A 15490-nucleotide genomic window follows, 5' to 3' on the forward strand; every position below is an offset into this window, starting at 1 on the left:
TTCTTGGTTATTCGTTCGGTTCCTTTTCAAGTAAGGATCTTATTTTGCACAAAGGTACTCAGTGCGACTTATGTGACCAGAAGACACTCTTGTCCAGGGAATGTTTGAATCATTGTGTTAAGTTGTCTTAATAACCCTGGACGTAGAGTTTTGTGGGAATATGAAAATGAATTACAAGTGGACAAGATGCCTGCGAGCACTGGGGTTTACTACTAGGAGGTGGCTGCCTGGACTTAGTACCTTCTTACAGGTCTTTTTTTCCCTCTTTAGTAAATCATTCAAAGCTTAAGGTTTGAGGCAGTGATCCAGCTCCATGGCATAAGAATTGGTATTCCTCATGATGTTCTCCACCAACATAACTGGCTTGGGATTTCTTCCAGCAAAGCAAGAGAGCCAGGTGCAGATCAACATGGCTGCAGCAGCTCCGCCACCAGCACAGTAATAGGCCCAGCCAAGTCTACAGGTTCCTGTGGAAACAAGGACAGAGGCATAAATGTCGGCTTATATTCTCATATATCATTTCAGGTAATAAACTGTGGTCTCTGAAAGTATACTTTTAATTAAAACATAATTACACCATTTCCATCTAATACCTTTCCTTTCCCCCAAGACCTATTTCCTGGCCTCCTTTTCACTACCTTCTAGTGATTGTGTGTGTGTGTGTGTGTGTGTGTGTGTGTGTGTGATTTCATGGATGACCAGTTTGAATTGTGTAGACAATTAGGGAGGTCCTGCATCATTGGGGAAGAGTATTTCTCCTCTACTCTCAACATCTCTTAGTTACTTGTAGTTCTTTGTCTAAGAGTATGGCCCCGTGAGATTTTTCCCTTATAAAAAAGTATATTTTTGATACATCTGCTTTGGCATAAGATGGTTAACTTAAGGATACAAAATAGTGATATAAGCTAAGCTTTCTATTTCCTCCTTAGTTGCTTGCCATCACATGCCTTAGAAAGACCTTATAAAATTATATTTCCGGTTAGAGTAGGAACCTAAGACTGGTGCAAGTGGCGACATTGCAGCAACAGTGATTACAATGACAAGCAGTGACAGCTAATAATATATCAAACATTATATTAATTTCTTTATACATGAACCTCATTGATCATGACAGCAACTTCATGAGACAGATACTCTTTTTCTTCTAAACGATGCATCAGATGAGGCACATGCTGGGAATGGTCACACAGCTAGAAAGTGGTAGAGTTGGACTATCAACCATGTTTAATGATTGCTCAAAAGTACTCCATTTTTAACCAAAGAGATATACTGCCATTCGTGTGCCTCTCTAAGAGATCCTTGTACTGAAACATCAGGATATGAGACAGAAAAAAAATCCTTAAGCTCCTTTCTTCTTACTAGGTATCTATTTTAATCTAAGCATTTAGTACTTATTAGAATGTACATATTGGTATCAAAGTTAAGTTTAGCAGGGAGTAGCTTCCATTTGAACAGTAAGAAAAATGTCATGTGCTCAAACACATTCACCTCACCTTGTACCATTTTATAAAAGTAGGTCACCTTGTTTGGCAGATAAATACTTTTAGTAAAAATCTTTCAGGAAGCATTAATGCCCAGAGGAAGAGCTGTTATTTAATGAGTTATTAGAGTGACTAACTGCTACAATGAAATGCTTGAGCATATAGGACTCTGGAAACGGTGGAAGGTACCCAATTATACAAATCTATAGAGCGAACCTGGGATGAGAAATAGGCAATGGTAGTTCTCTACCCCACATAAAGTCTTGCAGAAAGCTAGTGTGACTGTAAGTCAAAGAGGCCAAGACAGATATTTATGACAACTTCTATTTTCAAGCCTACATGTGAAGAAATACAAATTATTTTTGTTTACATAGTACCCATTGAATCTTAAGTTTCTCATTTACATTGATTAGCTGAAGTGTCATAGAAAGAGTATAAGGTGGGTTCAAGTAACAATGCATTTCTACCCACCAAATTTCCCACCTCCATTGTCCTTGTACTAACAAGTCATTGCTCATGCTTTATCTCCTGGGAAAAAAAAATTGCAACTTCTGCCCTCTTGTTCATTGATTCATATCTTACAAAGAATACTACTCAGGACTTGTTACCAACTAGGAGCTTTCCTTGATTCATTGCCATAGGTCCTAGTCATCCCAACCAAGTAGAGAACTTTTAATCCTTCTGAATAACCCATATGTGGCTTCTTCTGTTGGAGGAAATGTTGAGAGGTAACATTACATTTCACATAGTTTTGATCCGCCCATTCATCCCTTCACAGTAAACAATATATTTGATATGTTTTTGCTGAGGTTTCTAGTTTTTTAATACCATAGTACCATTTCAAGATGTCACATCTACTCTAACAGCATTTTGAAGCTGAGGGCACTTCAACATGCAGACATCAACACAAAATGCTCTCATCTAAATTTTCAATGACATTGAAAATCCGAAGTAATATACTATTGATGTTTTAAATACCCCGTAGCACATTTACTCTAAAGCTGAATTACACTGTATCTCCTCTGCCTAAAATTTCCTTCACATCAATCTGTATGACTATATACATTTCCCATCACACTCTTTTGTTTGATCAATGTTCTATATCTCATGAGATCTCATTATCTCCTAGTGCTTTCTCTGAACTACTGAAGTCAAATTCCCTCACAGTAGGCTAGCATACTACAATCTCTCCATCCTTTTGAGACTGAATGGCTATTCCTTTATCCCCTATCTTGACAGGAGCAGAATAGCAGTCACTCTAAGGAAGAGTACCTTGTCAATAGTCATAGGCAATCATAAAACTTTTCCTAAACTTCTATGGCCCCAGTCCAAAATAATGGGGAAAGCTAAATTAACAGTGCTGTCAGAAAGATGAAAGAGAGGACTAAAAAAACACTTTAGCTTCCTGGTTGCTGCCGCCGCGGAGAGCCCGTGGGCAGCACCCCGCGAGCAAACTTAAGCCTCAGGACCACAGGTAAGACTAACTTGTCTGCTGCAAGAAAGCTGCCTGGTGAAATCGGGACACACAGAGGCAGAATTCCTCTAGGACCGGGCACGTCCTGTGTTTACCGGAAGTCCCACACCCGAGAATCCCGGCCCGCAGCAGCTCTCTGCTCCCAGACCCCGTGGGAAAGAGACCTCACCGCCTGGTCACGTGGGCACTCCTGAGGCTGCAGAGCGGAAGAGACCACCAACACTGCCCACCCCTGCCCACATCCCTGGCCCAAGAGGAAACTGTATAAGGCCTCTGGGCTCCCATGGGGGAGGGCCCAGGAGCAGCAGGACCCCTGCCTGAGACACCGCAAGAACCTGAAGGAAACAGACCAGATAAACAGTTCTCTGCACCCAAATCCCGTGAGAGGGAGAGCTAAACTTTCAGAGAGGCAGACAAGCCTGGGAAACCAGGAGAGACTGCTCTCTGTACATACATCTTGGACGCCAGAGGAAAACACCAAAGGCCATCTGGAACCCTGGTGCACTGAAGCTCCCAGAAGGGGCAGCACAGGTCTTCCTGGTTGCTGCCGCCACAAAGAGCCCATGGGCAGCACCCCGCGAGCGAACTTGAGCCTCAGGACCACAGGTAAGACCAACTTTTCTGCTGCAAGTGACCTGCCTGGTGAACTCAAGACACAGGCCCACAGGAACAGCTGAAGACCTGTAGAGAGGAAAAACTACACGCCCGAAAGCAGAACACTCTGTCCCCATAACTGGCTGAAAGAAAACAGTAAAACAGGTCTACAGCACTCCTGACACACAGGCTTATAGGGACAGTCTAGCCACTGTCAGAAATAGCAGAACAAAGTAACACTAGAGATAATCTGATGGCGAGAGGCAAGCGCAGGAACCCAAGCAACAGAAACCAAGACTACATGGCATCATCGGAGCCCAATTCTCCCACCAAAACAAACATGGAATGTCCAAACACACCAGAAATGCAAAATCTAGTTTCAAAATCATATTTGATCATGATGCTGGAGGACTTCACGAAAGACGTGAAGAACTCCCTTAGAGAACAAGTAGAAGCCTACAGAGAGGAATCACAAAAATGCCTGAAAGAATTCCAGGAAAACATAATTAAACAAGTAGAAGCCCATAGAGAGGAGTCACAAAAATCCCTGAAAGAATTCCAGGAAATCATAAATAAACAAGTAGAAGCCCATAGAGAGGAGTCACAAAAATCCCTGAAAGAATTCCAGGAAAACACAATCAAACAGTTGAAGGAATTAAAAATGGAAATAGAAGCAATCAAGAAAGAACACATGGAAACAACCCTGGATATAGAAAACCAAAAGAAGAGACAAGGAGCTGTAGATACAAGCTTCACCAACAGAATACAAGAGATGGAAGAGAGAATCTCAGGAGCAGAAGATTCCATAGAAATCACTGACTCAACTGTCAAAGATAATGTAAAGCGGAAAAAGCTACTGGTCCAAAACATACAGGAAATCCAGGACTCAATGAGAAGATCAAACCTAAGGATAATAGGTATAGAAGAGAGTGAAGACTCCCAGCTCAAAGGACCAGTAAATATCTTCAACAAAATCATAGAAGAAAACTTCCCTAACCTAAAAAAAGAGATACCCATAGGCTTACAAGAAGCCTACAGAACTCCAAATAGATTGGACCAGAAAAGAAACACCTCCCGTCACATAATAGTCAAAACACCAAACGCACAAAATAAAGAAAGAATATTAAAAGCATTAAGGGAAAAAGGTCAAGTAACATATAAAGGCAGACCTATCAGAATCACACCAGACTTCTTTCCAGAAACTATGAAGACCAGAAGATCCTGGACTGATGTCATACAGACCCTAAGAGAACACAAATGCCAGCCCAGGTTACTGTATCCTGCAAAACTCTCAATTAACATAGATGGAGAAACCAAGATATTCCATGACAAAACCAAATTTACACAATATCTTTCTACAAATCCAGCACTACAAAGGATAATAAATGGTAAAGCCCAACATAAGGAGGCAAGCTATACCCTAGAAGAAGCAAGAAACTAATCGACTTGGCAACAAAACAAAGAGAAGAAAAGCACACAAACATAACCTCACATCCAAATATGAATATAACAGGAAGCAATAATCACTATTCCTTAATATCTCTCAACATCAATGGCCTCAACTCCCAATAAAAAGACATAGATTAACAAACTGGATATGCAATGAGGACCCTGCATTCTGCTGCCTACAGGAAACACACGTCAGAGACAAAAACAAACACTACTTCAGAGTGAAAGACTGGAAAACAACTTTCCAAGCAAGTGGCCGGAAGAAGCAAGCTGGAGTAGCCATTCTAATATCAGATGAAATCAATTTTCAACTAAAAGTCCTCAAAAAAGATAAGGAAGGACACTTCATATTCATCAAAGGAAAAATCAACCAAGATGAACTCTCAATCCTAAATATCTATGCCCCAAATACAAGGGCACCTACATATGTAAAAGAAACCTTACTAAAGCTCAAAACACACATTGCACCTCACACAATAATAGTGGGAGATTTCAACACCCCACTCTCATCAATGGACAGATCATGGAAACAGAAATTAAACAGAGACGTAGACAGACTAAGAGAAGTCATGAGCCAAATGAACTTAACGGATATTTATAGAACATTCTATCCTAAAGCAAAAGGATATACCTTCTTCTCAGCTCCTCATGGTACTTTCTCCAAAATTGACCATATAATTGGTCAAAAAACTGGCCTCAACAGGTACAGAAAGATAGAAATAACCCCATGCGTGCTATCGGACCACCACGGCCTAAAACTGGTCTTCAATAACAATCAAGGAAGAATGCCCACATATACTTGGAAATTGAACAATGCTCTATTCAATGATAACCTGGTCAAGGAAGAAATAAAGATATTAAAAACTTTTTAGAATTTAATGAAAATGAAGGTACAACATACCCAAACTTATGGGACACAATGAAAGCTGTGCTAAAAGGAAAACTCATAGCGCTGAGTGCCTGCAGAAAGAAACAGGAAAGAGCATATGTCAGCAGCTTGACAGCACACCTAAAAGCTCTAGAACAAAAAGAAGCAAATACACCCAGAAGGAGTGGAAGGCAGGAAATAATCAAACTCAGAGCTGAAATCAACCAAGTAGAAACAAAAAGGACCATAGAAAGAATCAACAGAACCAAAAGTTGGTTCTTTGAGAAAATCAACAAGATAGATAAACCCTTAGCCAGACTAACGAGAGGACACAGAGAGTGCGTCCAAAGTAACAAAATCAGAAATGAAAAGGGAGACATAACAACAGATTCAGAAGAAATTCAAAAAATCATCAGATCTTACTATAAAAACCTATATTCTACAGAACTTGAAAATCTTCAGGAAATGGACAATTTCCTAGACAGATGCCAGGTACCGAAGTTAAATCAGGAACAGATAAACCAGTGAAACAACCCCATAACTCCTAAGGAAATAGAAGCAGTCATTAAAGGTCTCCCAACCAAAAAGAGCCCAGGTCCAGACGGGTTTAGTGCAGAATTCTATCAGACGTTCATAGAAGACCTCATACCAATATTATCCAAACTATTCCACAAAATTGAAACAGATGGATCACTACCGAATACCTTCTATGAAGCCACAATTACTCTTATACCTAAACCATACAAAGACACAACAAAGAAAGAGAACTTCAGACCAATTTCCCTTATGAATATCGACGCAAAAAGACTCAACAAAATTCGGGCAAACCTAATCCAAGAGCACATCAGAACAATCATCCACCATGATCAAGTAGGCTTCATCCCAGGCATGCAGGGATGGTTTAATATACGGACAACCATCAACGTGATCCATTATATAAACAAACTGAAAGAACAAAACCACATGATCATTTCATTAGACGCTGAGAAAGCATTTGACAAAATTCAACACCCCTTCATGATAAAAGTCCTGGAAAGAATAGGAATCAAGGCCCATACCTGAACATAGTAAAAACCATATACAGCAAACCAGTTGCTAACATTAAACTAAATGGTGAGAAACTTGAAGCAATCCCACTAAAATCAGGGACTAGTCAAGGCTGCCCACTCTCTCCCTACTTATTCAATATAGTTATTGAAGTTCTAGCCAGAGCAATCAGACAACAAAAGGAGGTCAAGGGGATACAGATCGGAAAAGAAGAAGTCAAAATATCACTGTTTGCAGATGATATGATAGTATATTTAAGTGATCCCAAAAGTTCCACCAGAGAACTACTAAAGCTGATAAACAACTTCAGCAAAGTGGCTGGGTATAAAATTAACTCAAATAAATCCGTTGCCTTCCTCTATACAAAAGAGAAACAAGCCGAGAAAGAAATTAGGGAAACGACACCCTTCATAATAGACCCAAATAATATAAAGTACCTCGGTGTGACTTTAACCAAGCAAGTAAAAGATCTGTACAATAAGAACTTCAAGACACTGAAGAAGGAAATTGAAGAAGACCTCAGAAGATGGAAAGATCTCCCATGCTCATGGATTGGCAGGATTAATATAGTAAAAATGGCCATTTTACCAAAAGCAATCTACAGATTCAATGCAATCCCCATCAAAATACCAATCCAATTCTTCAAAGAGTTAGACAGAACAATTTGCAAATTCATCTGGAATAACAAAAAACCCAGGATCGCTAAAGCTATCCTCAACAATAAAAGGACTTCAGGGGGAATCACTATCCCTGAACTCAAGCAGTATTACAGAGCAATAGTGATAAAAACTGCATGGTATTGGTACAGAGACAGACAGATAGACCAATGGAATAGAATTGAAGACGCAGAAATGAACCCACACACCTATGGTCACTTGATTTTTGACAAAGGAGCCAAAACCATCAAATGGAAAAAAGATAGCATTTTCAGCAAATGTGCTGGTTCAACTGGAGGTCAACATGTAGAAGAATGCAGATTGATCCATGCTTATCACCCTGTACAAAGCTTAAGTCCAAGTGGATCAAGGACCTCCACATCAAACCAGACACACTCAAACTAATAGAAGAAAAACTAGGGAAGCATCTGGAACACATGGGCACTGGAAAAAATTTCTAAACAAAACACCAATGGCTTACGCTCTAAGATCAGGAATCGACAAATGGGATCTCATAAAACTGCAAAGCTTCTGTAAGGCAAAGGACACTGTGGTTAGGACAAAACGGCAACCAACAGATTGGGAAAAGATCTTTACCAATCCTACAACAGATAGAGGCCTTATATCCAAAATATACAAAGAACTCAAGAAGTTAGACCGCAGGGAAACAAATAACCCTATTAAAAAATGGGGTTCAGAGCTAAACAAAGAATTCACAGCTGAGGAATGCCGAATGGCTGAGAAACACCTAAAGAAATGTTCAACATCTTTAGTCATAAGGGAAATGCAAATCAAAACAACCCTGAGATTTCGCCTCACACCAGTGAGAATGGCTAAGATCAAAAACTCAGGGGACAACAGATGCTGGCGAGAATGTGGAGAAAGAGGAACACTCCTCCATTGTTGGTGGGATTGCATACTGGTACAACCATTCTGGAAATCAGTCTGGAGGATCCTCAGAAAATTGGACATTGAACTGCCTGAGGATCCAGCTATACCTCTCTTGGGCATATACCCAAAAGATGCCCCAACATATAAAAAAGACACGTGCTCCACTATGTTCATTGAAGCCTTATTTATAATAGCCAGAAGCTGGAAAGAACCCAGATGCCCTTCAACAGAGGAATGGATACAGAAAAAGTGGTACATCTACACAATGGAATATTACTCAGCTATCAAAAACAACGACTTTATGAAATTCGCAGGCAAATGGTTGGAACTGGAAAATATCATCCTGAGTGAGCTAACCCAATCACAGAAAGACATACATGGTATGCACTCATTGATAAGTGGCTATTAGCCCAAATGCTTGAATTACCCTAGATGCCTAGAACAATGAAACTCAAGACGGATGATCAAAATGTGAATGCTTCACTCCTTCTTTAAAAGGGGAACAAGAATACCCTTGGCAGGGAAGAGAGAGGCAAAGATTAAAACAGAGACTGAAGGAACACCGATTCAGAGCCTGCCCCACATGTGGCCCATACATATACAGCCACCCAATTAGACAAGATGGATGAAGCAAAGAAGTGCAGACCGACAGGAGCCGGATGTAGATCTCTCCTGAGAGACACAGCCAGAATACAGCAAATACAGAGGCGAATGCCAGCAGCAAACCACTGAACTGAGAATAGGACCCCCGTTGAAGGAATCAGAGAAAGAACTGGAAGAGCTTGAAGGAGGTCGAGACCCCATATGTACAACAATGCCAAGCAACCAGAGCTTCCAGGGACTAAGCCACTACCTAAAGACTATACATGGACTGACCCTGGACTCTGACCTCAATGAATATCCTAGTAAGAGCACCAGTGGAAGGGGAAGCCCTGGGTCCTGCTAAGACTGAACCGCCAGTGAACTAGACTGGTGAGGGGAGGGCGGCAATGGGGGGAGGGTTGGGAGGGGAACACCCATAAGGAAGGGGAGGGGGAGGGGGATGTTTGCCCGGATACCGGGAAAGGGAATAACACTTGAAATGTATATAAGAAATACTCAAGTTAATTTAAAAAAATGTGAAATTAAAAAAAAACACTTTAAAAAAGCTGAAGTTCAAGTGGATCAAAGACCTCCACAAAAAATCAGATACACTGAAACTAACAGAAGAGAAAGTGGAGAAGACTGTGGAACACATGGGCACTGGGGAAAATTTCCTGAACAGAAAACCAATGGGAATCAATAAATGGGACCTCATAAAATTGCTAAGCTTCTCTAAGGGAAAGGACACTGTTATTAGGACAAAATGGCAACCAACAGATTGGGAAAAGATCTTTACCAATCCTACATCTGATAGAGGGCTAATATCCAATATATACAAAACTTCCAGTGTAGGTGATTGTCCGGGGAGGCATGGGGGGGTGGGGTGGGGAGGAGAACACCCTTATAAAAGAAGGGGAGGGAAAGGGATTAACATTTGAAATGTAAATAAAGAAATATCCAATAAAAAAAAGAATTCAAGAAGGTAGATTCCAGAGAATCAAATAATTCTATTACAAAATGGGGTACAGAGCTAAACAAAGAATTCTCACCTGAGGAATACTGAATGGCTGAGAAACGCCTAAAGAAATGTTCAACATCCTTAGTCATCAGGGAAATGAAAATCAAATCAACCCTGAGATTCCACCTCACAGCAGACAGAAGAGCGAAGATAAAAAACTCAGGTAAATGCAGATGCTGTCAAGGATGTGGAGAAATAGAAACACTCCTCCACTGTTGGTGGGATTGCAAGTTGATACAACCACTCTGGAAATCAGTCTGGCAGTGCCTCAGAAAATTGGACATAGTAGTACCTAAGGACCCAGCTATATAACTCTGGGCATTCACCCAAAAAATGCTCCAACATACAACAAGGACACGTGCTCTACTATGTTCATAGCAGCCTTATTTATAATAGCCAGAAGCTGGAAAGAACCCAGATGTCCCTCAACAGAGGAATGGATACAGAAAATGTGGTACATTTACACAATGGAGTACCTCTCAGCCATTAAAAACAATGACTACAAGAAATTCTTAAACAAATGAATGGAACTAGAAAATATCATCCTGTGTGAGGTAACCCAGTCACAAAAGAACATTCATGCTATATACACACTGATAAGCGAATATTACCCAAAAGCTCAGAATACCCAAGATAAAATTCACAGAAAACATGAAGCTCAAGAAGAAGGAAGACCAAGATGTCGATGTTTCAGTCCTTCTTAGAAGGGGAAACAAAATACTCAAGGGAGGAAATATGGAGACAAAGTGTGGAACAGAAACTGAAGGAAAGGCCACCCAGAGACTGCCCTACCTGGAGATCCATCCCATATACAGACTCCAAACCCAGTCCCTATTGCAGATGCCAAGAAGTGCTTGCTTATAGGATCCTGATATGGGTGTCCCCTGAGAGGCTCTGTCAGAGACTGCCAAATACAGAGGTGAATGTTAGCAGCAAAGCATTGGATTGAGAACTAGATCCACAATGGAGGAATTAGAGAAAAGATTGAAGGAGCTCAAGGGATTTTTCAATCCATTGGCAGAACAACAATATCAACCAACCAGAACCACCAGAGCTCCCAGACTAAACCCCCAACCAAAGAGAGCACATGGAGGGATCCATGGCTCCAGTCGCCTGTCACAGAGGATTACCTTATAGGACATGATTGGGAGGAGAAACCCTTGGTCCAGGAAAGGCTAGATTAACCAGTAGTAAGGAAATGCCAGGGTTGGGGGGCAGAAGTGGGTGGGTGGGGCAGAACCCTCATAGAAGCAGGAGGAGGGAGGATGAGATAGGGGTTTCTGGAGGGGAAACTGGGAAAGGAGATAGCATTTGAGATGTAAATAAATAAAATATCCAATTAAAAATGAGAAATTGAAACCAATCTGCAAAAGAAAAAAATAAAGAAAGAAAATTAAATTACATATGCAAAGCAGAAAAGGAGAGAAGCAGAGGACAGATCAACCCTCCCCCTTTTGTTTAAATTAGCTGTGTGGTTTGACTAATATGGCTTTCCTATGCTCAGGAATTTTAATGCTCACTCTGTAGCTGGTGTAACTGTTTGGGAAAAATTAGGAAGTGTGACCTTAATTGACGCGTGTGTGGCACTGGGAGGTGGGTTTTGAGGTTTCAAAAGCCAACTTCATTCCCAGTTAAGCCCCTGCATATGTCATTTCTGTGGATCAGATATGAGCTCTCAGGTATTGCTCCAGCACTATGCTTGCCTGCATGCTTTGCTTCCCAGTGTAGTCATGGACTCTAACTCTCTGGAATCATGACCCCATACATTACATGCTTTCTTTTCTAAGTTGCCTAATAACTAAGATATTAGCATACAAGACAGTTGATTTTATGTTGTTTTCATTCATATATATCATTAGACTTTCTTATAATTTGTCCATATCCCCCACTGTCCTCCTCAATGTTCCCTGTCTAGCAAAGGCATAGTGTTGATAGAAATGCCCCCTTAAATGAAAGAATGTACCTATCTTCAAAGTGGCTTCAACGTGAAAAATTATGGTGGCATACAGGGAGAATACATTGTAGTCTATTTTGTAGTCATCTGCCAATATTTCTATCATTTCTTATCTTATTTTTCCATAGATATGAGAGGGGGGAGTTTTTCCCAATTCATTCATACATTCAAAGCAAATGCTTTGAAATTAGCAGAGCAAACATTCTTCAGCTGTCATTAGAAAGAATTTATTAGTGTGTATGTATAGATGTATGTATGTACTCCCTAACCAATATATATGTATATACGTATATACATACACACATGCACACACACAGACATATATAAACCTAACCATTCAACCTGAAATATAAGGCTTAGAAATAAATAAATGACTTATGAAATATCTCAAATGCAGAAAGACAGAGGCAAGAATTTAAACCACATCTCTAACTCCCAGTCTCATACTGTGTTTCACTATGGTTTGCTTGGCCTTACTTTGAATCTCTCACAAAGTTATATCAGCTCTAAAGAGGAGACTCCGAATCAATTTACAATATTCTCCGAGTGAACCAGTCCTCGAGCTTCTCCAATTAAAATGTGCTAGCATTGCACAATAGTCATGCGCCATCTCTGAGATGGAGCCATCCCTGAGGTAGAGCCATCCCTGAGAGAGAGCCATCCCTGAGGTGTGCCAATTGCTAAGTGACTTCATGCCCCTCAGCATTTCCCAATCTAGCATAGAAAGGGTATCACCTTTCTATTACTTCACTCTCCTGCCAGTTCATCTCCTCATTAAAACAGCAGGAATATTTTTATTGGGCACATGTACTGTGTGGCCAGGAAAGACTGCTTGTTTAAATGAAAAGAACATATGCGTAGTGTGCCTTTACTCCAAAACTCTAATCAGGAAGCAAATTTACTGTGTGAGCTGCTCTACCTGGTAAGGATATATCAAGAAAGGCCTCAGTAAGCTTTTCAAAAGGAAAAACCAGTTACCACTGGGTGGTCAGCCAATGTCAAGGTGCTCCTACTGCCGTCCTAAGTGCATTCTGAATTTTCTCTCTCAGACAGTCTTGTTAAGCCACTGAATAGCTCCGGAGTCCCAGCCATCTGCTCCTGTCCAGGAAGTTAAAAGGAACAGAAATAGATCTTTGTTCCCACACCCTCCTCATACCTCTACCTCCTCATACTGCATGCCCTGCTTGAGGGAACAGGGGAGCTGTGTATCTGGTATTGACAAAAGAAAACATTTAGAACTACTGTTCTCCTTTGATTATCACTGCCAGTCACCCCACCAACTGCCTGGACACTGCTTAAAACGTCCTCCATGAAAGGACAAAGATATAGGGAGCCATACCAATGAGCTGCCATTACTCAGGTCTAACCACTTTTAAGAAAGTCCACAAGACTGTCATCAACTCTAAATCCTAAGGTACACATACTCTTGATATTCATATTCTATTACCAAATATTTACCCAATAAATACTATATATCAATTTTCTTTGAAACAGGGTCTCTTTTTTTGTGGCCCATACTGGCTGCAAACACAAGGCTGACCTCAAACTTAACGTCTTTCTGCTTCCCACATCCAAGTGCTAGGTTATAGGCATATACCAACAGTCCTAGATAGTACCCAATATTTTGAATGCTGCAATTTCATTTTATTCTTGCAGCTTTCATAATTAAGTCTGTTCAAGTGAGTTTCAGGAAAGCAAATGACATGACCAACTTAAAAGTCTCAGGAACAAGGTGTCAAGGACAGGACGATTTTAAAGCTCAGTATCATGTCTTTCTATTATACAGGAGAAAAAAATTAGGAGATAAAAATTACTGTAATCTAATATCATCTGTCTGGGCCCTAATTCCCCTACCCCTAGGCATGCACACATGCACACATGCACAAAAGTGAGTGTGGAGGCCAGAAGTCAACATGGTTTTGTTTTCCTTAATCATTTACCATTGAACCTGGACTTTCCCTATAACACAGAACATAGGACAATTCCCTATGATGAAAATAGTCTAGCCAAAATATCAGTGTTATGAAGAGTGAAGAACCCTCACCTAGGCAAACAGTAGATGTTTAATTTAAATTCTCTTCAAAATACGTCTTGATGACTAAAGGATCAGCCCAACAAGAGTAAATGTTTATAACTAAAGCATTATCCCAATAAGATGGGATGATCTCAGCTCTGAGTAGCCATGCTTGGCTCTTTCTTAACTTATGAAGGAACTGTCAAAGAAGGAAAGCTGAGAAACCCTCAAGATAAAAAAAAAATTTCTATGTATGGAGGGGAAAATCATTTCCTTAAAGCATGGAAACTGTAGATTTAGGTGAAAAAAAAATCTTTTAAATGCACTGGGTTTAACTCCCTATTAAGATGGGGAAAAATACTTCCCTAAAGCTGGAATACTACGATCAGATCAGCTCTTTAAAATCTCTTGAGAAACAGTGATATTTACTGTTCCTTGCCCTTGAATTGAATGTGCTGCCTCTGAACCTCTTTGCTAAACCTATTCTAGGACCTGTGTCCTTGGAAAATAATTGCAGTGAGTTGACATCACACCTAATAGTTTTCTCCACATCCCTACATGGGTACCTGCTAAAAGAAAGATTGGGTAGCAGGATAGGGGAAGAGAATAGGCTCTTGCTGCAAATGAGCTTTATGTAAAATTTCTGGATGAGCACTGCGATAAGTCTGTTCCATTTCGTGTGCTTCCGCATCTCTTTTAACACCCTTTCCCGAGTCACTCTCTTCCAGTGTTGAATGTGCTGTGACAGAATCCCTCATAAAAGTTATTAAATCATCACTCAGCAGTGGGCCTGACATTTAAATCAAGACATGTTGCTTTTATTCCAAGTTGCAAATCAAATTGGATTTGAGTTTGACTGTTTCCTTTGATTCAGCATTAAGTCATTGCTGAACAGTTTTGGCTTTTTTTTTTTTAAATCAGTGGATGCTACTTAAACTGGGCATCGTCTGTAATGGCCCAGTCCAATGCTCTTTGAGAGAAAGACGCCTAGAAGTTGCCTAGGGATTCTAATGACCCAATGGGAGAAGTTAGATACAAACTAATGCTCATACTGGGCATTAGCATTGTGTAGTGGCTACTGTGACTTACTAGGGGCTCCAGGGGATTAGCTGTGGTTATTATAAACTAGCAGCTGTGTGAGCATCAGACTTTGGAATCCAAACAGGACAGAGTCAGAGAGAAAGTCTACACTTTCAAGGAGCCATATTCTGAGTACCATCTTAGAAGTAAACAACCCCCCAAAAGTGCTCAAACTCTATCTCAAAGAAGGCTGTTCTTAGAGGAAGAAGGAAAGAGTGATGATGGAGACAGACACACACACATGGAACAAGTTAAGTCTGTCTTTTGAGCTTTCTGTGTCTTCTTTTGTAGAAAATTATCTGATGCTACTATAAGTTCCTGAATGACTTAAGGAATGGGTATAGAAGCAGGGCTATTGTAAGTACATAACAACTGACATCTT

The 15490-nt window shown here is 40.5% G+C and overlaps 1 protein-coding gene across 1 annotated transcript in view; it reads right to left on the reverse strand.

The window, feature by feature from the left end:
* Window positions 1–277: 277 nt before the first annotated feature.
* The window catches only part of Lhfpl1 (LHFPL tetraspan subfamily member 1), a 57861-nt gene continuing 42648 nt past the window's right edge, over window positions 278–15490 (reverse strand). The window contains exon 4 of the mRNA NM_181085.2: window positions 278–467. Coding sequence (NP_851599.1) covers window positions 286–467 — 182 coding nt within the window. The 3' untranslated portion in view covers window positions 278–285. The remainder of the gene's footprint in view (window positions 468–15490) is intronic.

Source organism: Rattus norvegicus, chromosome X (assembly GCF_036323735.1).
Source record: "Rattus norvegicus strain BN/NHsdMcwi chromosome X, GRCr8, whole genome shotgun sequence".
Classification (NCBI taxonomy): Eukaryota; Metazoa; Chordata; class Mammalia; order Rodentia; family Muridae; genus Rattus; species Rattus norvegicus.